The 24,566-nt window shown below is 36.3% G+C and overlaps 1 protein-coding gene and 1 long non-coding RNA gene across 6 annotated transcripts in view; one reads left to right on the top strand and one right to left on the bottom strand.

Annotated features, from left to right (window-relative positions):
- The window catches only part of Wnk3 (WNK lysine deficient protein kinase 3), a 200,532-nt gene that overhangs the window by 160,744 nt on the left and 15,222 nt on the right, over positions 1 to 24,566 (top strand). For all 5 annotated transcript variants that reach the window (XM_013502859.1, XM_013502858.1, XM_013502860.1 and 2 more), the window contains 4 exons: positions 594 to 684; positions 1,215 to 1,345; positions 2,023 to 2,639; positions 5,562 to 5,773. In XM_013502859.1, the coding sequence (XP_013358313.1) occupies positions 594 to 684; positions 1,215 to 1,345; positions 2,023 to 2,639; positions 5,562 to 5,773 (1,051 nt within the window). The remainder of the gene's footprint in view (positions 1 to 593; positions 685 to 1,214; positions 1,346 to 2,022; positions 2,640 to 5,561; positions 5,774 to 24,566) is intronic.
- LOC106146355 lies at positions 1,360 to 2,593 on the bottom strand. Its single transcript, XR_001230758.1, has 3 exons — positions 2,504 to 2,593; positions 2,273 to 2,379; positions 1,360 to 2,065 (listed from the first exon to the last, which is right to left on the bottom strand). It is a non-coding gene; the product is annotated as an uncharacterized LOC106146355 (long non-coding RNA).

Raw genomic sequence — 24,566 nt, 5'->3', positions numbered from 1 at the left:
GGTTTTTCTCCGGTACCGGGAACCGAACTCACGACCTTGCGCTTGCCAGGCAGGCGCTTTGCCACTGAGCTAAATCCCCAGCCCCTAGAGAATGATTTTAAAATAAGTTTTAGTTCATTTGTAAGTTTCTCGGTGCCTACGTAAAGTAAGAAACTTCATTCTGGCATTTCTCTGTCACTTTAAGTGCCTTAGATAGATTTTCTGTTGTGTGTGGCAGGCATCTTTAACTCTTAAATGAGAATAAATAAACATTTCATTTTAATAGCATGAGATTTCAGTACCTTTTTTAGTAAAATGGCACATATGAAGTAATTTTTATTTTAATTTTCAGTTTTCAGAGTTGGCATAATGATGAAAAATATTCTGGCATGGAAGATTAATATTCTCCTCTTTTATTCATCTGATGTATAAATAATATTTTTAAAGAAATGGGAAGATTTAATCACTACAAATTGAATAATGCAGATATATATAATATCCTACTTTTGATTAATAATTAGTCCACATAAGACACTCCAGTGTACCAAGAAAAATTCTCCACATTACCTAAGTTATTACTACTCCATTTTTTCCTTTCTTTTTGTCTCCTTTAGGAGATGTCTCCAGATGCTTCACTTCAAGGGGATCCAGAGGCCCATCCTGCTGCTGTGTCAAGTGGTGGAGCCATTCATCTGCAGACAGGAGGTGGATATTTTGGCCTAAGCTTTACTTGTCCTAGTCTCAAAAATCCTATTAGCAAGAAATCCTGGACTCGCAAATTAAAAAGCTGGGCATACAGGCTACGGCAGTCAACCAGCTTTTTCAAGAGATCAAAAGTCCGTCAAGGTAGTGTGCTTACAGTCAGGAACATTGACTAGGTAACATCATATTTCATTTACTTATTTTTTTTTATTCATATACAAATCTTGCCACTTTTTCCACATAGCCCATGTATGTGACATACTCCCATTAATGTCATTGCCATTTTATTTTTTCCTTTTGTAACTAATTTGATTTTGCAGTTACTCATTTCATATAGATACTAAGTCGGGATAAATCTTACAATGTCTGATTTAGAGTTAGGGACTTATACAATGTTGCTTATTACATTAACACTTTTTAATTGTCTAGCAGGAGTTAAACTTTCTGCTTTTCTTCATTTTTGGTAATGTACACAAACTTAGTTTTAATAAGAAATTTTCTCTTTTCTGCTTATAATTTGACAAAACTTACAGTGGAAACAGAAGATACAAGATCAGCAATTGCTCCTGATCCCATTCCTCTGACACGGGAGTCCACAGCTGATACCAGGGCTTTGAGTAGATGTAAAGCAATGAGTGGATCATTTCAGCGGGGCCGGTTCCAGGTTTGTGTCTTTGGTTGAATCCTTATTTACAAAGTCCTTATAAAAGGTAACAGCATGGCTGGGGCTATAGCTCAGTGGTAGAGCACTTGCCTAGCTCTGTTTATGAAGCCCTAGATTTGATCCCTAGCACTGAAGAAAAAAAAGTAACAGTATTTAAAGATTGGTCTGTAGATGGTACTTACTTTAAATGTAGATCTTTTTATTTTTAAATTGTTCACTTTGCATGCATCTCACCTTTTGAAGCCATCTGTAAAGGAGAATGAATCTACAGAAATGGGGATTTTAGTAGCTAGAAGATAGTATAGAAATGGTCATTATTCTTTGATGGGTGGGAGATCTGTTTTATAAACTTAATTTCATGTCCTTTATAATCTTGGCAACTTTGTGGAATTTTTTTGATAAATATAAAATCAACTGTTTATCCAAAGAGCCCAAATACAGGACAGAATACTGGGAAGAAGGTAGTCTTTTTCAGTTTTAATACTACCAATACATGTGCATCCTAGCAGGCCATCCACGTGTCTATGTTGTATGTTGATGTTTAATTTTTTTTTGAAATTTAGCTTATTATTTTTTGGGCAGATACTGGGAATCAAACTCAGAACCTTACTCTTGCCAGGCAGGCACTATGCCACTGAGCTATATCCCCAACCCACTTTTACCTTTTTATATCTCAGGTGATCACAGTTCCTCAGCAACAGTCAGTGAAAACAACATCTTCTGGAATAGAACACAGACCAGTATTCAAGGAAAAGCAGTCTAGTGAAGAAGCACTAGCCATTACTGCAGCTGCAAAGTCTCAGTTGGTAGAAGTGGAAACTACCACGCACAATCTTCAAACTTCCATTTCTTTTCAGAAGTTACAACCTCTTCACAAAACTTTTAAAGAAAATGAAGGAATTCCCAAACAAATTGACAGCTTCTTACCTTTAAGCACAGCTTGTGAGACTGTTATCTCTTCAGTGACACCAGAGAAAGAACTGGAAGAAATTTCAGTCATGGGAAGTAGTATGCAGTCTGAATCCAAAGTGTTGCTTAAAGAAAAAGAGATACTAACTGATGGGAAACAGCTTAGTTCTAACAGTAAATTTTTAGCCAACCTGACTGGTAACGAAAATGCAGTGGAAAAAACTGGTCCAGAGAGTAATCAGAGCTTACCACTTCATGAACAACAAGCATATGCTCAAACGCAGAGTTCACTCTTCTATTCTCCATCCTCACCAATGAGCAGTGATGATGAGTCAGAAATAGAGGATGAAGACTTGAAAGTGGAGCTTCAAAGATTAAGAGAAAAGTAAGAATTCTTTCTCTTCTGTTATAAATCTGGTTATCCTAGGTTTTGTAGAACTTAATATTTGATTGGTAGCCAATTTAGGATTGGGGACTTTTTAATGTTTAAAATGTTTTCATGATTGAAAACTCCTAAAAAATGCTAATGTGAGACATTTATAAATGTTAAAGTGCTTTTATATAAACTATTTTTATAGTGTAAAGATTAAGTATAACTGGTTATTTGCCAATATGAATTCATTATTCTTTTTGCTGAATTTTTCAGTCATTATTCTTCAGGGCTTTTGGATTAGGACTTTATTCTTATTAAATAATTACACATTTGATTTTTAAAATGGCTAATTTATATAGTGAGAGATAGTAGTTCATTTTCTTTAGGAAAAGGGAAAATTGTTCCAGAATCTAGCTTATTATTTGATGAATGAGGTCATCAACCTTCACTAATGATTTTGTAGTACTGTAATATGTTTTATTATATAGAATGCTGTCTTGTATTTAGTTTTATAAATGAGCACATATTTTTTAATAAATTAGTGTTGAATTGATGAATTCTAGGTCCATTCATATATTTCAAAATTCAGAAAGTACTGTACAAATGGGTAATCAGAGGGCTGAGGATATTGCTCAGCCGCACAAGCACCTGCCTGGCAAGTGCAAAATCCTGAGTTCAATTCCCGGCACATTTATTAAAAATAAATAAATAAAAAATAAAAACAAATGAGTAATCAGTTGAGTCTGCCAGTGCACTAAAGCCACCCAGTCTTTCTCCTTAGAGGTATAAATGCTACCTGTTTTCTAATATATCTAGAGTTAATTATACATGTACAAATAAATAAATATATATTTTATTGTTTGTTTTCTCCAAAATAGTAACTTAGACTGCAGACTGTTCTGTTATCTTGCTTTTGCTTGTATGATTTTACTATATCTTAGATTCGTATCATATTTTCTATTTTTTACAGTTCCATAGTTTACCATTATACATATATACTCATACATTAATGACTGGCGTCCTATTGATGACCCTATGCCTTACTTTGAAAAGTTGAAAAGAACTCTAGCAATTATATGGAAAGGGCTAGATTTTAGCCAGATATTCTTACATGTTTAGATAAAGTTCCATTTAGATGTTCCGTTTTAATACTTCTAGAACTGAAGCAGGTTAAAATCCTTGGAAATTTCCCAGTTTTTAAGGCCTTTTCTAGAGGAGAAAAAAATCCAAACCCCAAATTTATATTCCAGTGAGAGACAATCATACCATTTTCTCTTCAATTTATTTCTCCAAGGTTTGTATGTTTTAATTGGAGCCTGGGAGAAACTTGTGAATGTATGCTTTAAACATTTCATTAGTGGAAGGTTGATGTTCTACTTTAAATATACATGATGTGATTTAAAAAATATATTGAATTTTTAAGTTTAAAATTTTATTTTAGCTGGGCATGGTGGCACACGCCTGTAATCCCAGTACTCGGGAGGCTGAGGCAGGAGGATCGTTGTGAGTTTGAGGCCAGCCTGGGCTACAAAGTGAGCTCAAGGTCAGCCTGAACTGCATAGCGAGACCCTGTCTCAAAAAGACAAAAAATAAAATAAAATAAAATTTTAATAAAAGACACATTGCCATTAATCTTTATCCAAATCCTCAAAATACTCCCCCTTGCTTCAAACACACTTACCCATCATTCTTGACAATGTCTTTTACTGTAGTAATTTTTAAAAAATTTAAACATTCACTGTATATTTCAGTTACCCCTTATATGTGTATACAGGTTTGACTTTATATTATGTACTATGTGTACTATACATTATATACCTTACTATGTGCTTATTCATACTAAGCAGTATATACATTGAAACTTTTATAGTAAAAATAGTTATTAAAGTTGTTTAGAGCCGGGCGTGGTGGTGCACGCCTGTAATCCCAGCACTCGGGAGGCCGAGGCAGGAGGATCGTTGTGAGTTCAAGACCAGCCTGGGCTACAAAGTGAGTTCAGGGCCAGCCTGAGCTGCATAGTGAGACCCTGTCTCAAAAGAGACAAAAAAAAAAGTTGTTTAATATTTGTTATATCAGTATTCCAGTGCTTTTTTTACTTTTTTTTTCTTTTTGGTGCCTTGGGATGGAACCCAGGGCCTCACACGTGCTACATAAGTGCTATCCCTCTGAACTATATCGTCAGTCTTCTATTGCTGTTTTTAATGAGTATTTTAAACTGTTCTCAAAGGCTGTTGGTTTTGTACCTGACTATAATGGTCATAAGTACTTTATTTTGAATATGAAACATGGATTACCTCATAGAACCCAAGACTTGATAGTTAATTTATTCTAGAAATGAGGGTGTAGCTCAGTGGTAGAGTGGTTAACTGGCCTGCATGTGGTCCTAGGTTCAATTCTCAGCATTAAAAAACAAGATAATTTACTCTATCCTGTCTTCAATCTTCATTTGGTATTATGGCTTCTTCTAAAAAAATTAGACCCCAGGATAATGATTCTTGGGGTTAGAATCCTATAGGCCCGCAATGGTGACCTGAGTTTTTAGACCTAAATTATTTGGAATGAACTATTGTTGAGTGTGTGTGTGTGTGTGTGTGTGTGTGTGTGTGTGTGTGTTTTAAAAGTGACATATGGGAAAATATTTAAAAATAAAATTTTAAAAAATGAGACAAAAAATCTCCCTTTCTTCATGTCACAATCCCAATATTGTTTCCTGCTATATCAACACTTTAGAGATTTGTTACTGACAATGTGCTGATCTTTTTCTTGTTGACTGATTAGTTTAATGTATATTTAGGAAGGCATTTCTTTTCCCATCCCAAAAATGTGAAAATACTCTCTATGTCATCCTTAATATAAATTCCTCATTAAACTTTACTTGGCTTATTTTTATAATGTCAGAGCCATTAAAATGTTTTCCACACAATTTTCATTCAGGCACATTCAGGAGGTGGTAAATCTTCAAACCCAGCAGAATAAAGAGCTGCAGGAGCTCTATGAACGCCTTCGGTCAATTAAAGATACCAAAGCCGAATCTTCAGAGATTCCTTTGCCACCTGCATCTCCACGTCGACCAAGATCTTTCAAAAGTAAACTTCGTAGCCGCCCCCAGTCATTGACACATGCAGACAGTGGCACAGTTGCAACAGGTAAATAATTCATAAAGGTAATTTTTAAAAACCCTAGTTATTACATAGTTGGCCCACCCTCACTCTGTGAGTGTACTTCTTTTCTTACTTTTACTTGGCCCAAACTTGCTCTGCAGAGCCTGTTTCTTTTCCTACCTTTAATGAAACTTTGCTATTGTTACATTTTTTAAAAAACCTAGTTAAAGATCAGCAAAATTATGAAAATAATAATATAATTTGGTTTTTATTAGGCTACAATGATTTAAAGTAATACACATTTTAAAATTCTTTTTATGGTGTTAAATGGTCTCTTATGCTAGGTGTGGTGGCACACACCTGTAATCACAGCACTCGGGAGGCTGAGGCAGGAGGGTCATCACAAGTTCGAGGCTATCCTGGGCTAAGTAGTGAGTCCAGGCTAGCCTGCACTGTGTAGCGAGAACCTGCCTCAAAAAAAAAAAAGTTTTCTTACGAAACAATGATGAGGAGAATTGATAGATATTGGAGAAGTGCTGAGTGTTATGTTTTCACCTGAAAAACAAATACCTAGAAGTCCAATATGATTCCCTAGAATAGTGTTTGAAATATTACCAGTCATCCAGAACTTCTCATCTAGTATTTTGAGTTTGTAGAAGAATTATTGATTTAAAAAAATAAGCCTTTAAAATGTTTGCATGCTCTATCTGAGGTGAGAGATTTTTCTTTATTATTCATGAAAATATGATTTATTATTCATGAGAATATTTTATTTATTCTTCATGAATAACCCAGCATTTGGGCAGCTGACAGATAAGGATTGAGAGTTTGAAGCCAGCCTGAGCTACATAGTAAAATCCTGTCTCAATAAACCAAAGGGGTAGGTGTTGGTGTAAGGACATATGTGAAATCTCAACAGAATTTGTGGTAGGTTAAACAGTGCCCCCCACAAGATGTCGTCTCAAATCCCTCGAAGCTTTGACTATACTATGTTATATTGCAAAGGAGAATTAAGATTGCAGATGGAATTAACCTGCTAATCAACTGTCTTTAAGTTGGGCGAGATATTTCTGGATCCAGTGTAATGACAAGGGTCCTTAAAAGTGGAAGAGAGAGCACTGGTGATACAGCTCAGTGGTAGAATGCTTTCCTAGAATATATGAGATCCGGCATTCAAGCCCCAGCACGGTGCAAAAATGTCTTAAGCAGGAGACAAGAAGAGAGAATATGAGAAAAGATAATGATGATGGAAACAGTATTAGAGAAGTGTAATGCTCCTGTCTTTGAGGATGAAGGAAGAGAGCCACAAAATAAGGAATGTAGGCAGCTCCTAGAAGCTACAAACAGGGAACAGATCTTCCATAGAGCCTCCAAGAAGGAGCACAACTGTGCCAATGCCCTGATTTTATGCCAGTGAGACTCATGTTGGACTTCTATCATGCAGAACTGTAAACTAATAAGTTTATGTTGTTTTAAGCCACAAAATGTTTTGTAATTTGTTACAGCAACAAAAGACAACTAATATAGAACTCAAAGAATAGGAACGGCACTTTCACTGAACCTCATAAAGGCAGAACTAAAAGGTAGACTTTGATTGAAAGCAGTGTGGGAATTTAATAGGAGATGTACAAGGACATTTAGTCTGGTGATATTCCATTAATAATGTAAATGTAATTCATTTCATTCTGTGTTTTTTCCAAATGGTTTCTTTTTAATTAATTTTTTGAGATGCATTATCACTGTGCGGTTTAGGTTGGCTTTGAACTCCTAGGCTCAGAAAACTTTGTTGGTTAGTTTTTTGTTTTTTGCAGTGCTAGGGACTGAACTCTGGCCCTTGTACATGCTAGGAAAGTGCTCTGCCCACTGAGCTACCCCTGCAGCATATGCCAGTGGCTTACTATTTTCTAGTATAACTTTTACATTGTTTCTTTCTTTCTATTTGTTTATTTTAACTCAGAGCCTTTGCATTGACCTATGTCCCCAACACCTTTTTAAGTTTTTGTTTTTGAGACAAGATATCACTAAGTTGTCCAGAGTGGTCTCAAACTTGCCATCCTTGTTCCTTAGCCCTCCTAGAGTCCTGGGGATTATAGGTATCACTATCATTTCCAGCCCCTTTGTTGTTCCTTTTATTATATCTTTAAAACTTTTTTTCAGTTTTTTGAGACAAGGTCTCACTATGTAGTTAATGCTGGCTTTGAACTCACTATGTAGCCCAGGCTGGCCTTAAACTCATGATGATCCTCCTGCCTCAGCCTCCCCAGTGCCTGGATGATAGGCATGTGCCACCATGTCCAGCTCTGGTTTTGTTTTCTTGTGGTAGTCATGGAGATTCCAATTAGATTCTTAAAATAAAGCAATCTAGTTCAAATTAGCACTAATATATTTTAATGACATATAAAACATTTTTCTGTGTATGTTCTCTCGTACCTTCTTTATACTCATTGTTATAAACTATATCTTTACATGTTACAAGTCTGCCTACACAGTTTTATAATTATTGCTTTATGTGCTCATCTTTGAAATAAGATGAGAAGTAAAAGAGGTTATAAACACATAGTACATTTATACTGAATATTATATTATTTATTTATATATCTATATAGATATAGATAGATATAGAGATCTCTTCATGTGGATTTTCACTATCTTGAATCTTTATTTCAACCTAAAGTATCCTCATTAGTACTTCTTATAACGCAGGTCAGCTATCGATTAATTTCAAAGAGATTATTAAGATTACATGTTTTCATTTTTTTTTTAATTCATGGGATTTGTTTTACAAAATAGGATACAGAGTACTATCCTAAATCCAATCAAAGACTACTAAAGGACCTAGTATAATTCAACTTATAATAGCTATTCTCCTTTCCAAAAATCATAACATGGCCAGGTGTGATGAAACACACCTGTAATCCCAGCACTCAGGAGGCTGAGGCAGGTGGATCATTGTGATTTCGAGACCAGCCTGGGCTACAAAGTGAGCTCAAGGCCAGGCTGGACTGCATAGCGAGACCTGTCTCAAAAAGACAAAAACAACAACAACAACAACAACAACAACCAAAAAACATAACATATGAAAAAAATTTATGTTGTGTTTGGAACATAAGGGAATCAGAAGGAAATTTTGGTGATTTCCGATTCAAGTGGTAACACTGTTGTGACAGTTTCCAGGTCACAGAAATGCCTGTTATTCTCAACATCTTTTCTTCAGGTCTGGAGTTAAAAATTCCTATAATTGTTTACAATTGGTAGGAGTTTATCATAACCAGAATTTTAGAACAACTAGCAATTTTAAACTATTTTCTCAGTAAAAATATATTCATCTCTTGCTACTATAAAGTTGATAGAAAACCAATTGAAAGTATAGAATTGAAACACAATATTTGGTTAATTATTGTCTATTAATAAATGTAATTTTTGGCTATAATACACTAAAAGTGTAAAATGACAAAATCCTTTCTATAAAAGAGATCCATCCATTTGGACTTAAAATTTCCAGGACTCTAGGAAATAAACAAGACTCCATTCTATTTGTAATAAAAACAGAAATGAAAGTAATGGAATATTGAGGAAAGGACTTATTATAAAAATGGTTGATTTAATGCAATGCAGATTTTTGGGTATGTGTACTCCAGTCATCAAGAAAAATTAGATGTAGCTGAGTGTGGTGGCACATGCCTGTAAGCTCAGCACTGTGATGGCTGAGGAAAGAGGATCGCCAAGAATTCAAGGCTAGCCTGAACTACCTAGTGACATGCTATCTCAGCGAAATAAAACAAAATGAAATGGTACACTGAATTCAAGTAAAAGTTGTTGAGGGAAGGAAAAAAGTTCTTTTTATCTTTAGGCAAGTGAAGATAAAGAACTAAGGATTAGACCCTTCCTAGGAGTGGACCCTGGACACACTGGAAGACTGTGCCTGCCTCCAGATAAATGCTGGGGGCTGTCACTGGACCTTCCCAGCTAAGACCAGACCCTGAAACCATTTGGAGGACTGCAAGCCAGGGGCTGCTCATGGTGTCTCCTCAGCACACGATAACATAGGTGATAGTCAACAGACTCACTTGATTGAAGAAACCAACACCCAGATGGAGAGGTTCGCTTTAGGACTGAAGTGTTACCCTACCACAGAGAATTAGACAGCACTAAGAAAACCAACTAAGGCTAATGGTGTTAGAGAAAAGTTAGAAGATAACACAAGTAGATTTACCAATGTATTTACAGAAACCATAGAAGAAAAATTGCCCTAATATAAGGAAAGAGTTTAAAATATGAGAAAACGATTCTTACAGAACACAAAAGTATGATGAAAAAGTAAGCTCATTAAGGCTTATTCCTACTAAATTCCCAAATATCCAACCAAAGCACCCAGAATTTTAAAAGCAGAGAAAAAAAATTATAGCAGACTTCTCAACACAAACCTTAAAGGCCAGAAGAGCTTGAAGTAATGTATTTCAAGCCCTCGGAGCAAATAATTTCTAGCCAAGATTTAATTATCCAGCAAAGCTATCCTTTAAAATGATAGAGAAATAAGGACATGTCATGAAAATGGTCAGTTAAACCAGCACTCCATAAAATATTCAGGAATATCCTAGACAGAAACAACAAAACTGATACAGCTTAAAATCCAGGTAAAACAAAAACACCAAGTAAAGTCAGTGGATAAACAGCAACAAAAAAATGACAGCAGAAGAAAAGCAAAGAAATCACCAACAAAGAATGCAATGGTAGTAAATAGTCAGCACATCTCAGCAATATTTCTCAAAGTTTATGGCCTTAACTGTCCAATTAAATTACACAGATTGGCAGACTGGATCAAAAACCAGAATCCAGCAGTTTGTTGCAGTCAAGAGACTTATATAATGCAAAAATATATTCCTAGACTAAAAAAATTAAAGGATGAAAAACAATGTTTCATGCACTAGGACCCTGAAAACAAGCAGGGGGAACAACTGTAATGTCAGACATGATGAACTTCAAGCTAAAACTGATTAGAAGAGGCAAAGAAGGTCATTACATACTACTTGAGGGAACAATCCAAGAAGAACATATAACATTTATAAATATTTATGCTGTGAATACTGGAGCACCGATCTCCATAAAACAAATACTGCTGAACATAGAAGATCATATAAACACTAACACAACCATAGCAGTGAATCTTAGTATCTCATTTTACAAAGCAGTCAGCTAAACAAAAAAATCAGTAAAGAAATATCAGGGCTAAACCACACCCTTGAAATATGAACTTAATAGATATCTACAGAGTATTCTGCCCCACTAAAATAGAGTACACATTCTTTGCTGCAGCACACAGTACTTTTCCCAAAATAGATTACATATTAGTCTACAAAGCCTGTTTAAACAAATGTAAAAGAATTGAAATTGCTCCATGTGTACTATCAGACCACTGTGTAGTGAAAATAGAAATCAACAACAGAAAAAAATCACAAAAAGAGTAGAAGTACCTGGAAAATTAACAGCACACTCCTAAACAACCAATGGTCACAGAAGAAATCAAAAAAGAAATTAAAAATTTCTGGAAGTTAATGACAATGTCTCTGCAACTCGTTGAAACCTCTGGGACAGTCCTAAGAAGAAAGTTCATCACAATAAATGTTCCCATTAGAAAAACAGAACAAGCTCAAATAACTTTATGAGGAAACTCAAGATACTTGAGAAACAACAAAAAAACAGGCTGAAACCAAAATTACAGAGGGAAATTATAAGGATTAGAGCAGAAATACCAATCAAATTGAGACTAAAAAAAATTAAAAGTCAAAGAGCTAGTTATTTGAAAAAAATAAACAAAATAGATAACCCCTTAGCCAGACTTAGTAAGAGACAAGCGTCACATCAATGCAGTTAGAAATAAAACAGGCAAAATCAGAGCAGACACTGTCAAAATCCAGAAGATAGTAACTACTTTGAAAAATTGTAACACAACAAATTGGCAAATTTTAAAGAAATGGACAGATTTCTCAACTAATACAAATTACCAAAGCTAACACAAGAAGACACAAGAATGCTAAACAATCCAGTAATAAGCAATGAAATAGAGACAGTAATTTTTAAAAATCTGCCAACTAAAAAAAGCCCAGGACCTGATGGATTTACTGCTGAATTCTACAAACCTTTAAGGATGTAATATCATCAGTATTCTTGATTTTCAAGGAAATAAAATGGGACAGAGTGTTTTCAAATTCATTTATGGAAGACAGGATTACCCTGATTCCAATAAAGATATTCCAGATAAAGACCTAACTAAAACAAACTATAGGCCAATTTCCATAATGAACACAGATGAAAAAAATCTTCAGTAAGATACTAGCAACAAGACTGCAACATACCATGGGCAAGTAGGTTTCATCCCATAGATGCAGGATGATTCAACATACATAAATAAATTAATGTAAGTAAATCACATAAATAGAAGCAAGGACAAAAGCCATATGACCGTATCAATAAATGCAGAAAAAACTTTGAACAAAATCCAGTACCACTTCATGATAAGAACCATGAAGAAAACAAGTTTAGAAGGATCATACCTGAATTTGTTAAAAGCTAAACCAACAGCCAACCTATTAATTTGGGAAAAACTAAAAGGATTACCTCGAGAATCAGGAACCTGACAAAGACACCCACTATCATCACTTCTATTTAACAAAGCACTTGAAATATTAGCCAGAGGAATCAGGCAAGAGAAAGAAATAAAAAGGTACATATAGAAAAGCAAGAACTCAAATTATCATTATTTGCAGATGACATGATACTCTAACGAGAAGACCCAAAGAACTCCACCAAAAACTTTTAGAATTAATAACCAACTTTAGCAGTATAGCAGAATACAAGAGCATTTGTGTACACCAATAATGAACATGATAAGAAGGAAATTATGAAAACAGTACCATTTACAGTTGCTTCAAGAAGAAAGAAATACTTAGGAATTAACCTGACCAAGGAAGTGAAAGATCTCTACAAAGAAAACGACAGTATTCTGAATAAGGAGATTGATGAGGACATCAGAAAATGGAAAGATGGCTCGTACTCCTGGATAGGTAGAACCAATATTTTCAAAATGGCCATAATTCCAAAACCGTTATACAGATTTAATGCATTCCCAATGAAAATACCAACAGCATACTTTACAGATTTAGAGAAAACAATCCTAAAATTCATATGGAACCAGAAGAGACCCAGAATAGCCAAAGCAATCCTGAGCAAGAGCAAAGCTGCAGGATCACAATACTTCAAGCAATACTACAAAGCAACAGGGATAAAAGTGGCATGAAACTGGAACCAAATCACACATGTGGATCCACTGGGAACAAAGTAGAGGATACAAAAACATCCACAGACACATTTAGCTATTTATCTGTGACAAAGGGACCAAAAGCATATGTTGGAGGAAAGATGCCCTATTTACCAAATAGTGCTAGGAAAGCTGGCTGTTTGCAAGATTGAACCTGGATCCATATTTCTCACCATGTACTAAATTAAAATCAAAATGGATCAAATATATAGACATTAAAACTGAAACATTAGAAAAAGAATAGAAAATTAAAAAAATAAGTAAAACTGAACCATTGAACCTACTGGAAGGTAAAATAGATTAAAACAGATGAAGTCATAAGTGTTAGAAAGGATTTTCTAAATAGAACCACAATTGCACAAGAAGTAATAGCATAAACCAACATGGGATTACTTTAAATTCAAAAGCTTCTGTACAGGAAAAGAATCAATTAGTAGAGTGAAGAGACAACCTACAGAATGGGGAAAATTGTTTTGCCGTGTTCTGTTTACCCACTAGGCACTTGACCATGCCCAAATACAAACCAGCACTATAAGCAAATAGCCTTCAAGTCGTTGAAAAGTAACCTAAGTAACTGTTATCATCATAACCCATGTTTTGGAGATGTCATCCACAGCAAAGCTGATGGGTGAATTTCAAAATTAGTGAAATTATTTTATTAGGGGGCCAGTAATAGGGATTGAATCCAGGGCCCTCATACTGACTTATAGCCCAGCCCCTTCTAAAATTTTGACATAGGGTCTTGCTAAGTTGCTCAGCTGGCCTTGAATTTGCAATCCTTCTGCCTTAGCCCTCCAAGGTACTTGGGATTGCAGGTGTATACCACCACACCAGGAAAAATGTGATTTTTTTTTTAAAATTCTACTTTTTTTTTTTTTTTTTTGGTTTTCTGAGACAAAGTGTCACTATAGTTCAGGCTGGCCTTCAACTCACTATGTAGTACAGACTGTACTTAAGCTTGAAGCAATGCTCCGGCCTCAGCCTCCTGAGTTCTAGAGTTATAGGTGCGTGCCACCGTGCCTGGCAAAATTTAATGATTTTCTCTGGGTGTGGTGGTGCACGCCTGTAATCCTAGCACTTGGGAGGCTAAGGCAGAAGGATCACTGCGAGCTCAGGGCCAGCCTGAACTGTATAGTGAGACCCTTTCTCAAAAAAGACAAAAAAATTAATAATTTTAAAGTGAACTAAAAGCAAGTAAAGCTAGAGGTTTTATTTAGATTTTCCCTTGGTTACATCACTAGATACTAGGAAATAAAAGGTAAATAAAACAAATATGGAGACATGAAAATTTTGCCATCATAGCTGGTTATTTCCAAATTTCAATCATACCCTTTGTTTTCCCACTCCTGTCTTGGCACACAGATTAGATTTTATGCATTTTTGAATTCTTACAACTGAACAACTGGTACAAAAATATGGTGAACCGTTTGGTGCCCTTTACTACACATCCCACAAGACATTCTCATTTCTTTTTCCATAGATTAAAATTCACCTGCAGAAAACTTATATTCATTTTTCTAAAACATAATAATCTTCATCTACATGCACAGCATGATGTCTGCTGCTATGAGAAAGTCATCCCCTTCAAGGAGCTTACACCTAAGTGTTGTGTGTTGATTTCCTTCACTTTTGAGAAAGGGTCTGGGTGGTCTTTTGTTTGACTGTCTTTTTCAGCATTTTCACATTATCACTCCATTGTCTTTTGACCTGTATAGTCATCCTGTCACTGTATCCATCTGCATCAGTGTATTATCTCCCAGCCCTATCCCATTACTGAGAATTGAACCCAGTGCCTTCCCACTGAGCTATATCACCTTCCCTTTTAAAATTTTATTTATTGTTTTGAAATGGGATCTTGCTAAACTGCTGAGGCAGGGATTGAGTCTGTAATACTCTTACTTTAGCCTCCCAGAGTGCTGGGACTATAGGTATATGCCACCATGTCCAACCTAACTTGTATAGGTCTGAGGAGAGTTCAGCTTTTAATTTATTGGGTATCCCTTATATGTGATTAATCTTTTTTTTTATGCCATCTTTCACAATTTGCTTTATGTCTTTGACTTTTAACGTTTTGGTAATAACTAGGCAGTGATCATATTTAGTTTAGTTGTAGTTCATTGAGCTTCTCAAATGTGTAGATTAATATTTCTAATCCAGTTTTGGAAATTTGGGGCCATTATTTATTCTAGTATTTTTCTTGCCCCTTCTCTTCATTTTTACACTTGATATGTCCAACAAGTCTTGCAGGTTCTGTTCATATTTTTCATTCTCTTTCTGTTCCTCGGAGTGAATTTATCTATTGATTTGTCTTCTTAAGGGCTGAGTATTTCTTTTGCCCACTCAAATCTCTTATTTGATCTATCAAATTTTCCATTCAGGTATTAGACTTTTCAGTGCCACTTTTTTGGATAACTTCATTTTCTGTTGTCTGTCTGGTAAGATATCATTGCCATACTATAACTTTTTAAGCATAGATTCTGTAAGTTTGAATATATTTATAATAACTAATTTAAAGACTTTGTTTTCTTCCTTTTTTTTTTGGTACTGGGAAAAAAATCTCAGGACCTTGTGCTTGCCAGGCAGGCACTTATGCCACTGAGCTATATCCTCCACCCAAGACTTTGTTTTCTAACCCCAAAATATAGACCACATTGGGGTTGTTTCTGTTGGCTCCTTTTTTTACGCACATGTGGCATATTTTTCCTATTTGTAAGACCTCTCATTTTGTGATGAAATTGGGACATTTTAGATAAGATGTTGTAATAACTATAATACCAGATTCTTCCACCACTCTCCAAGGATTGTTTCATTGCTGGATTTTGTTAATGTGAACTTTCTTGTTTTTACTTATTTAGTGTTCCTACTTATTTAGTTAGTTAGTTCCTAGTTATTTATTTAATAAATTCTGTATTCCCTATGATGTATGGTCACCGAGTTCCCTGCTAAATCTTTTTTATTGTTTGTTTTTATTTTAAAGCCCAGTTTTCTAAGATTCAAACCTGGGCCAGTGAGCCAGTGAGCCAACGATAGGTTGGAAGATTTTATTAAATCCTTTTCTTCCCCTTTCATTTCCATGCTGGGGATGAACCCAGGGCTTTGCACATGCTAGGCAAGTGCTCTCTTTTTTTAATGTGGATGCTTAGGTTATTGATTCGAGACCTTTTTTTTTGCAGTACAAGTATTTATTTCTATAAACTTTTCTGAAAACACTCCTTTATATGTATCTCCTGTTTTTTTAATTATACTTAATATTTTGAAACAGTTTCAAGTTTACAAATTATGAAGATATTACAGATAATTCTCATGTACCCTGCACCAAGTTTCTCCTATTACTAACATCCTGCATTAGTAGTGTACATTTCTCATAACTAATGAACTAATCCTGATATATTATTACTAAAATCTATACTTTTCTGATTTCTACAATTCTTGACTTCAATCTGTTTTGTGTCCCAGCATATCACATTATATTTAGTGGTCATATTTGATTAGGCTCCTCTCTTGGCTTTAGCAGTTTCTCAGATATTCCTTGTTTTTGATGACTTTGACAATTTTGAGTACTGGTCTCCAGTATTTTTATTACAGTATGGTATTAGAAACCAAGATCTGTATGCTTGAGGTAGCATTGCTTCTAAGCCCTCTTAGCTGGCAGATAAGGAAATACACAGATACACATACAGGTACACATGTGTGAATATTTCTGTATGTAGCCTTTGTATCTGTATTAAGGTAAATATGCATTCATATCTCCAGCTCTAATCCATCACCGGTGAGGTACACAACCTCAGCTCTGGAGTGAGTTTTTGCAAACAGTTCAAGATTTAAAAAGAAAAATTCAAAGCCCTTTATATATTTTAGATACTAGTCTTCTGAGAAATAGCTGGCAACATTTTTCTCATTCTGTAGGTTGTGTCCACACTCCGTTGGTTGTTTACTTTGCTGTACAGAAGCTTTTAAATTTGATATTCCATTTGTTGATTGAGGGGTGGGACAGGGTCTCACTCTGTAGCCTAGCCTTGGACCCCACTATGTAGTCAAGGCTGGCCTCAAACTCATGGCAATCCTCCTGCCTCAGCCTCTGGAGTGTTGGGATTTCAGGCGTACACCACCATGCCTGGCCCATTTGTTGATTCTTGATGTTATTTTTTGCATATTGTGGTTCTGCTCAGAAAGTCCTTGGCTGTGTTTATGTCTTATTTATGTACTATTACTACTCTTCCATAAAGAAAGATAAATTTGAGTCATTTGTAGGAAAATGGATGTACGTTGAGAAAATGTTAAGTGAAATAAATCAGACACACAGGCTTAAATATCACATGGTTTCTTTTATATGAGAAACCTAAAATATAAATAAAGAGCAAAATAAAAGGTAGATAATAGGAAATAGGGAGATAGATTTTTGCAAATGGGAAGGAGACTGAGATGGAGAGGAAAGGGAAGGAAGCAGGAGGGGATGACAAATAATCAAGATGTGCTATGTGTCTGTGCACCAACACCCCACGAGGAATGTAATCATTAAGTATTGCAAACATGTACTACGAAAAAATAAAAATTGAGAAAACATTCAGGCCCTTGTTTTAGAGCAGGTTTGTTAATGACAGATTCTCTCGGGTTTTTTTATCTGAAATGTCTCTTTCTCACCTACATTCCTGAAGGATATTTATTTTTGCTTTATATAAAATTCTGGATTATCAGATATAAAATGTTATGCCACTTCCTTCTGTCTTCCTTTGTGACAAAACAAAACAAAAAACCACCAAAACATAGTAATTTGAATGCTTTTTCCCTGAACAAGAAATGCATTAAGCCAGGTATAGTGGTGCACACCTCTAGTCCTAGCACTGGGTAAGCTTGGGAAGGAGGATCACCACAAGTTCCAGGCCAGCCTGGGCAATGTAGTGAGTTCAAGGCTACCCTGAATTCCATAACAAGACCCTGTCTCAGAAAGGAGGAGGAAGGGAGGAAGGAAGGAAAGGAGAGAGAAAGAAAAAGAAAGAAAGAAAAGACAAGAGAAGAGAAAAAACGTTATTGTTTGCTGATTACTTTCAAAATTGTGTTTCTCTTTAATTTTTTATTTCATTTTGTTTTGAGACAAAGTCTTACTATATAATTCAGGCTAGCCTTGAGCCCACTATGTAGCACAGGGTGGCCTAGAATTTGAGTCCACCTGCCTCAGCCTCCCATGTGCTGGGATGACAAGCATGTGCCATGATACCTGGCTATCCTTCTCATTATCCTTCTCAGTTTTTAGCAATTTTTTCTTCAGTCTCACAATTATTTTGTGTCTGGGCATGAGTGTCTCTGTTCATTCCTGTTTGGGTTTCAGTGTGCTTTTTTGTCCCCCTTGCTGGTACTGGGGATTAAACCCAGGGCCTTTGCATTGAGCTACATCCAGTCTTTTTCCTTTTTATTTTGAGACAGGGTCTTGTTAAGTCACTAAGTTGCCAGGTTGTGCTTGAACTTCCTGCCTCAGCCTCAATTTGGAGATCTTCCTGCCACATCCTCCTAGAGTTCTAGGACCACCACCGTGGTTGGCTCATTGAGCTTCTTGAATCTGTAGGTTTATATACTTGTAGATTTTGACAAGTTTTCAATATTATTTCTTCAAAAATATTATTCTTACCACATACTCTTTATTGTAAAATTCTTCTTCTGGAACTTTGATGATTCAAATTTTAGGCCTCTTATTTTTGTCTTGTATTGTCCCTTAGGTTCTTTTCATGTGTTTATCAATCTTCTGTTGTTCAGATTTAAATTTCTGAGTGTAGACTGGTGCAACCACTGTGGAAATGAGTGTGGAGATTCCTCAAAAAACTAGGATTGGAGGTCCTATTTGAACTAGCTATTCCTCTTCTGGGTATCTTCCCAGAAAAATTAAAAACATCATACCACACCAATATATGTACCTATGCAGCACAATTTGTAATAGCTAGATCTTGGAAACACCCCAAAGGCCCATCAACCAAGGAATGGATCAAAAAAAAATATGGTCACCAGGTGTGGTGGTGCACACCTATAATCCCAGCACTGGGGAGGCTGAGGCAGGAGGATCGCTGCAAGTTTGAGACCAGCCTGGGCTACAAAGTGAACTCAAGGCCAGCCTGAACTGAATAGCAAGATCTTCTCTCAAAAAGACAAAAAAAGAAAAAAAAAAAGATGTGGTCTTTTTATACAATGGAGTACTACTCAGCTATAAAGAAGGATAAACTGGAGACTTTTATAGGTAAATGGATGCAACTCAAGGCCAGACTGATAAGTGAAATAAACCAGATGCACATATGCCAATATTGTTTTGTCTCCCTTGTGTGAGATGCTGAAAGAGTAAATAACATCTAAAATGTACAATAGATATTGTGAAATGGGAAGAAACCGTTCAAAAGGAAAGAGAAACTGGGATAGGGGAAAGGAGAAAAGAAGGAAGGGACATGCAAAAGGTCTGTGCTCATTTGTTTGGACAATTAAATGCCTATATCTTGTACTCTGAGTAGCTAATTTAAAGAGAACAATATGCAATGTATTAACCATTGTTACCCTCCTATTATCTTGTCTTGAAATTTTAAGGTTTTATTCACTTTAAAAATGACAAATTTAAATTTCTGTCATCTCTCTGCTATTGAGCCCATCTAGGGAGATTTTTAAATGTTTTTGGTTTTATTTTTGGCTCTAAAGTTTCATCAATGTTCTTTATATCCTCTATTTTTTTACTGTGACTATTTTGCCCCTAGGTTCAAGAGTTTTAATGCTTTCTTATTTGAGCTTTTTTTGTGGTAGTACCAGGGATTAAATTCAGGGCCTCATACATGCTAGGTAAGCACTCTACCACTGAGTTACATTTTAAGCCCTATTTATTTATTTACTTACTTACTTTTGTTACCAGCTTTGAGCTCAGGACCTTGCCAGGCAGGCGCTATGCCTCTGAGCTATATCCCCAGGGCCCTTATTTACTTTTTAAAATTTTGAGCCTCACTAATTTTCCCAGGTTACACTCGAATTTGTGATCCCACTCTCTCAGCCTCTTGAGAAGCTGGTGTTACAGGCATGCATTATGCACCCAGCTTATCTGGACATTTTTATAATAGCTGCTTTAAGGTCTTGTCAAACAATTCTAACATTTGTATCACCTTGACATTACTATCTGTTGATTATATTTTTTCATGAGTTGAAATTGTCCTGTTTCTTTGCATAGGGCATTCTGTCCCTCAGGTTTGGCTTCCCTGAACGACTATTGTGGCTTTTGACTGTCACCACTCTGCCACTTGTGGGCTAGTGAGCAGCAATATGAAGGGTATGGAAAAAAGAGGGTAAAATAGGGATATTTCTGTATTTTATGTGAATGTTGGAATTCTGTTTACTATTCGAAATCTTCATATATCTGTTCCATGCACTCTTTCCAGCTTTTGTGGTGGAGTAAATATATGCAGCCTGTTCATCATGACGTTTACAAGTTCCCAGCTGAATTACTTCCCTTTGCTTTTCCTTTTAAGCCTGGCTTCCTAGAAATATCCCCCATGTGTGCATTGTTTCCTGTCAGCCAAAGTTTAGGGGTTGTGTTCAAATACCTCAAGTCTCCGGGCTTGGTGGCACATGCCTATAATCTCAGCACTGGGGAGTCTGTGCCAGGAAAATTCCCGTGCATTCAAGACCAGCCTGGACTACATAGGGAGACCTTGTCTCAAAACAAAAACAAAGGAAAAAATACCTTAAGCCATAAATGCTTACACTGTCTTCTGTTTGCTGTATGTGGGTTTATAAGCCCATTAAGCTAACAGGCCATTTTCTAGTCTGACCCAGCTTTTAATTTCTTCTAGGATCTCTCATGCCTCTTCTTTGTCTAGGCTCTGTCAGTCAATGATGTCTGTGTGTAGTTTGGGCCCTCCAGTATCCCCTGGGCACGTGCTACTTTTCTAGTCCTCCTGTGAGATATATATGTTCTCTGGGAAAATTGGGGAAATGTATATTATTTCTATTTTTTCAAATTTTGAGTTCATATTAACACATTATAGGAGACTCTATAGTGAAGGAATTAATTATTTGTTTTGTAATACTAGGGATTAATCTCACAGGTGCTCTACCACTGAGTTACATCCCAAGGTCTTTTTAAGTTTTATTTTGAGATGGGGTTACGTAAGTCTCTGAGTTACCTGGGCTGGGCTGGAACTTTAGATCCTCCTGCGTCAGCCTCCCCAGAGTGCTAGGAAAGATTACATTCATCACTGGAGTTGGTACATGTACATAACACAGCTTAGTTCTTTTTACTTCCCCTTCCCCTCCTCTCCCTCCATCTCTTGGTTCTCTTTCCATTTGGGAAATATAATTTGATGCACAGCATTGCAATATTATGGCAATGTATGTGTATAGTTAACTTATAATATGAGCATTGTGCTCAACTGCAGGATAGAGTTAATATAATAGGCATCAGACTCTCATATTTGGAAAGATCTAATTGCAAGTTTGGCCCTTGCCTGATGTGTGGGAACTTGTTTTCCCTCTGTTTCCTAAATAGTAAGTAGTTTACTTTGTTCAGTCTATTGCTACAAATAATGTGATTTATGCTGATTGCCTGTTTACCTTTGGAGACTATGGAATTTTGGTATTTGCCTGTGTGACCAGCCTCAAATGAAAACATAGTATCTACTGGGCTTCCTGAGCAGAAAGTTGTTACAACCGTTGCTGTATTTTTTGGTTGTTGCTGGAGTAAAAAGCAGGCTCATGTTGTACCCTCACAATAGGGAGAAAGCATAAATAATTCTGTGTTTAAATTTTTCTGGACTCTTTTTTTTCCATCTCTACTGTGTATCATTGCATTATAATAAACCTTAGCCATGAATGTATCTGTATACTGACACCTGTGAGACCTTTAGTAAGTCATAAAATGGTTGTCTTACTTTTTTCTCATTGCTGGGACAAATACCCAACACCCAAAATTAAGGAAGGAAAGGTTTATTTAGCTTACATTTTGTGGAGGTTTCAGTCCATACTTGGCTGGCTCCAAGGCAGAATGGCACATGAAAGAGGACAACAGTTCATGGTAGCAGAAGATAGCGAAAGCAACAAGAGCAAAAAGGGAGTGGGAGAGAGCAGGCTCTTTCCCTCCCTTACATTGAATGCAAACTACCTGCCCCAGGGCGGGTGTAGTACTCACACCCATAATCCCAGTATTGGACCATGAATCAATCCTAAACTCTGGAAGCCCACCCCATCACTGCATGAGGCTTTGGAGGGACATCTAGAAACAAACCATGATAATGGGTAATCTTTAGAATGCTGAAAGATAATCACACTGCACACTGTACCTGTTCTTAATCCTCATAACAACTTTGCAAAGTGTACAGACACCAGTGTTTTTTGTCTCTAATAGGTAAGGATAATGTAGTTAGTGAAGTAAAGAAACTGTCTTAGGATCTCAGTAAGTGAGGGAATCGAAGTCTGTCTGACTCCAAAGCTGTAAATTGTATCTGCAGTAGACTGAGAGGAGTAAATGGAAGATTGTCAAGAGGAATAATGGTCTGAAAATGCTTTGTGCAGCAGATAGGATTTGAGTTGCTCTTAAGCATAAATGGGCAAGTTTGAAGTTAGTGGGAAGAACTGTCAGGTAAAATTCCATTAAGGCATGCAAATGGTAAAATGAAAGACTTAGTTGGGACAAAGACAGTATAACATATAGGTGAAATGGAAGGCTTACCCTAGAAAGTTTTTCTTCCATACTTTCTTGAAAAAAATCTTGCCATAGTTTGTCTATGCTAGAATTTAGTGTAAGATAATGTGTCTGATTTAACACGCAGTTCTATACGTAAGCTTAATAAATAACTATTTAAAAATAATAAGGTAATGCATTTGTTCTATCAAGACAAGCATGATTCCCAAGGACTTTGCCACCTAAACAAGTTGAGAACCTGTTGTTAGCATTAAAGAACACTGGTATTTTTTCTTTCCTGCAGAGGAGTGAAATGCTGAAAATGGCATTTTGTTGTTGTTCTTGTTGTCTCACTATGTAATTTGAGATGGCCTTGAACTCACTGTGTACCCCACCCAGGCTGGCCTCAAACTTCAGGCCATCCTCCTGCCTCAGCCTCCTGAGTGTTGGGATAACAGGGATGTACCACCATACCCAACTTGAAAAAAAACATTTAACTGGTATTAGTCTGATAGCAGTGTGAAGAATACATGGGTGAGAATCAGGAAGTAAGTTCATTTAGATCATTGGAATGCATGAGATGATTAAGAGTTTAGAGAATTGTAGAAATGAGAATGAATGTACAATAAACAATCAGGATGAATTTTCATTCCATAGAATGTATATGTGTGTGTTTGTGGATCTGAATCTGGATAGTCTGGAGAAAATGAGGTACAGAAATATGACATATACGTGAACTGTCATGCCAGGACCATGATAGGTTTGATACTAGTGTATTGAACTGAATGATTTATTGATATCCAGGGAGAAAAGCACATTTGGGAATTGAGTATGAAACTGATACTGAAAAGAGATTTAGATATTTTGCCATGAATGGTTGCACGTGCCTGTAATCCTTTTGTAGAAAAACTGAGTCCTGGAAAGGAACAACACCTGAGGAAGTCGGGAGACAGTGAACACCTTTATGTTACACTAGTCCTGGCTGGGATAATTTCCAACAAAAGCCAGGAAACAAGTGTCTATAAGCTAGCATTTTTATATGAAGCATAAGCAGGGGTTACAAAGGCAGGACAGGACAGCCTGGTAGTTCTTCTGATTAGCTAGCAAGGTGAGATCATCGGTTACAGGTCTAGACTAATGACCATCAGTTATAAGGCTAGATTAATGACCACACAGCTTGGTACAATCAAGTATCCTGAATGTTTGGTTATGTTATCATGGTTACAGGGGGTCAAGAAAGCAATGACACAGCCATTAAACAGTTACAGGGCTAGGCAGCTTCAAAAAGAACAAAATTTTATAAAGAACAATTTTTCTTTTTTTTTTTTTTAAAGAACAATTTTTCCTTGTACAGTTTTCCCCTTTCAATCCCAGCACTGGGGAGGCTAGGCAGGAGGATCACTGTGGGTTCAAATCCAGTCTGGGCTACATAGTGAGTTCAAAACCAGCCTGAACTACATAGTGAGACACTATCTCCAGGAAAAAAAAAAAAATGAGGGAGAGAGAGAGAGCGCGTGGGAGGAGGGAGATTGATTTAGACATTTGCAGAGGGATAATCACTGAAATTACCTGAATATAGGCATTATCTTGTGGGCAGAGAACAAAAAAGAGCACCAAGGACTGATTCTGGTTTTATTTATTTCATCAGTAACAAATGAATATTAATGAGTATCTTTGAGGTTAATAAGTAATATTGGTACCACCTATCATAAATTACATTTGCTGAGTACTCATTTTCTTGTTGTGAACTTTAAGTGGTCACAGCCTGCATCTCCTAACTGGGGAGTAAACTCAGGGCCCTCACACTAAGCTACATTCCTACCCTTTTTAATTTTCTTTTTTTAATTTTGAGATGGTCTCGCTAAGTTGCTAAATTGCCTGGGTTGGGC

The sequence above is a fragment of the Chinchilla lanigera genome, unplaced genomic scaffold (genome assembly GCF_000276665.1).
Source record: "Chinchilla lanigera isolate Chin_1 unplaced genomic scaffold, ChiLan1.0 scaffold00074, whole genome shotgun sequence".
Taxonomy (NCBI): domain Eukaryota; kingdom Metazoa; phylum Chordata; class Mammalia; order Rodentia; family Chinchillidae; genus Chinchilla; species Chinchilla lanigera.
Note: the sequence above shows the minus strand (reverse complement) of the source record. Positions and strands in the feature narration are given on the sequence as shown.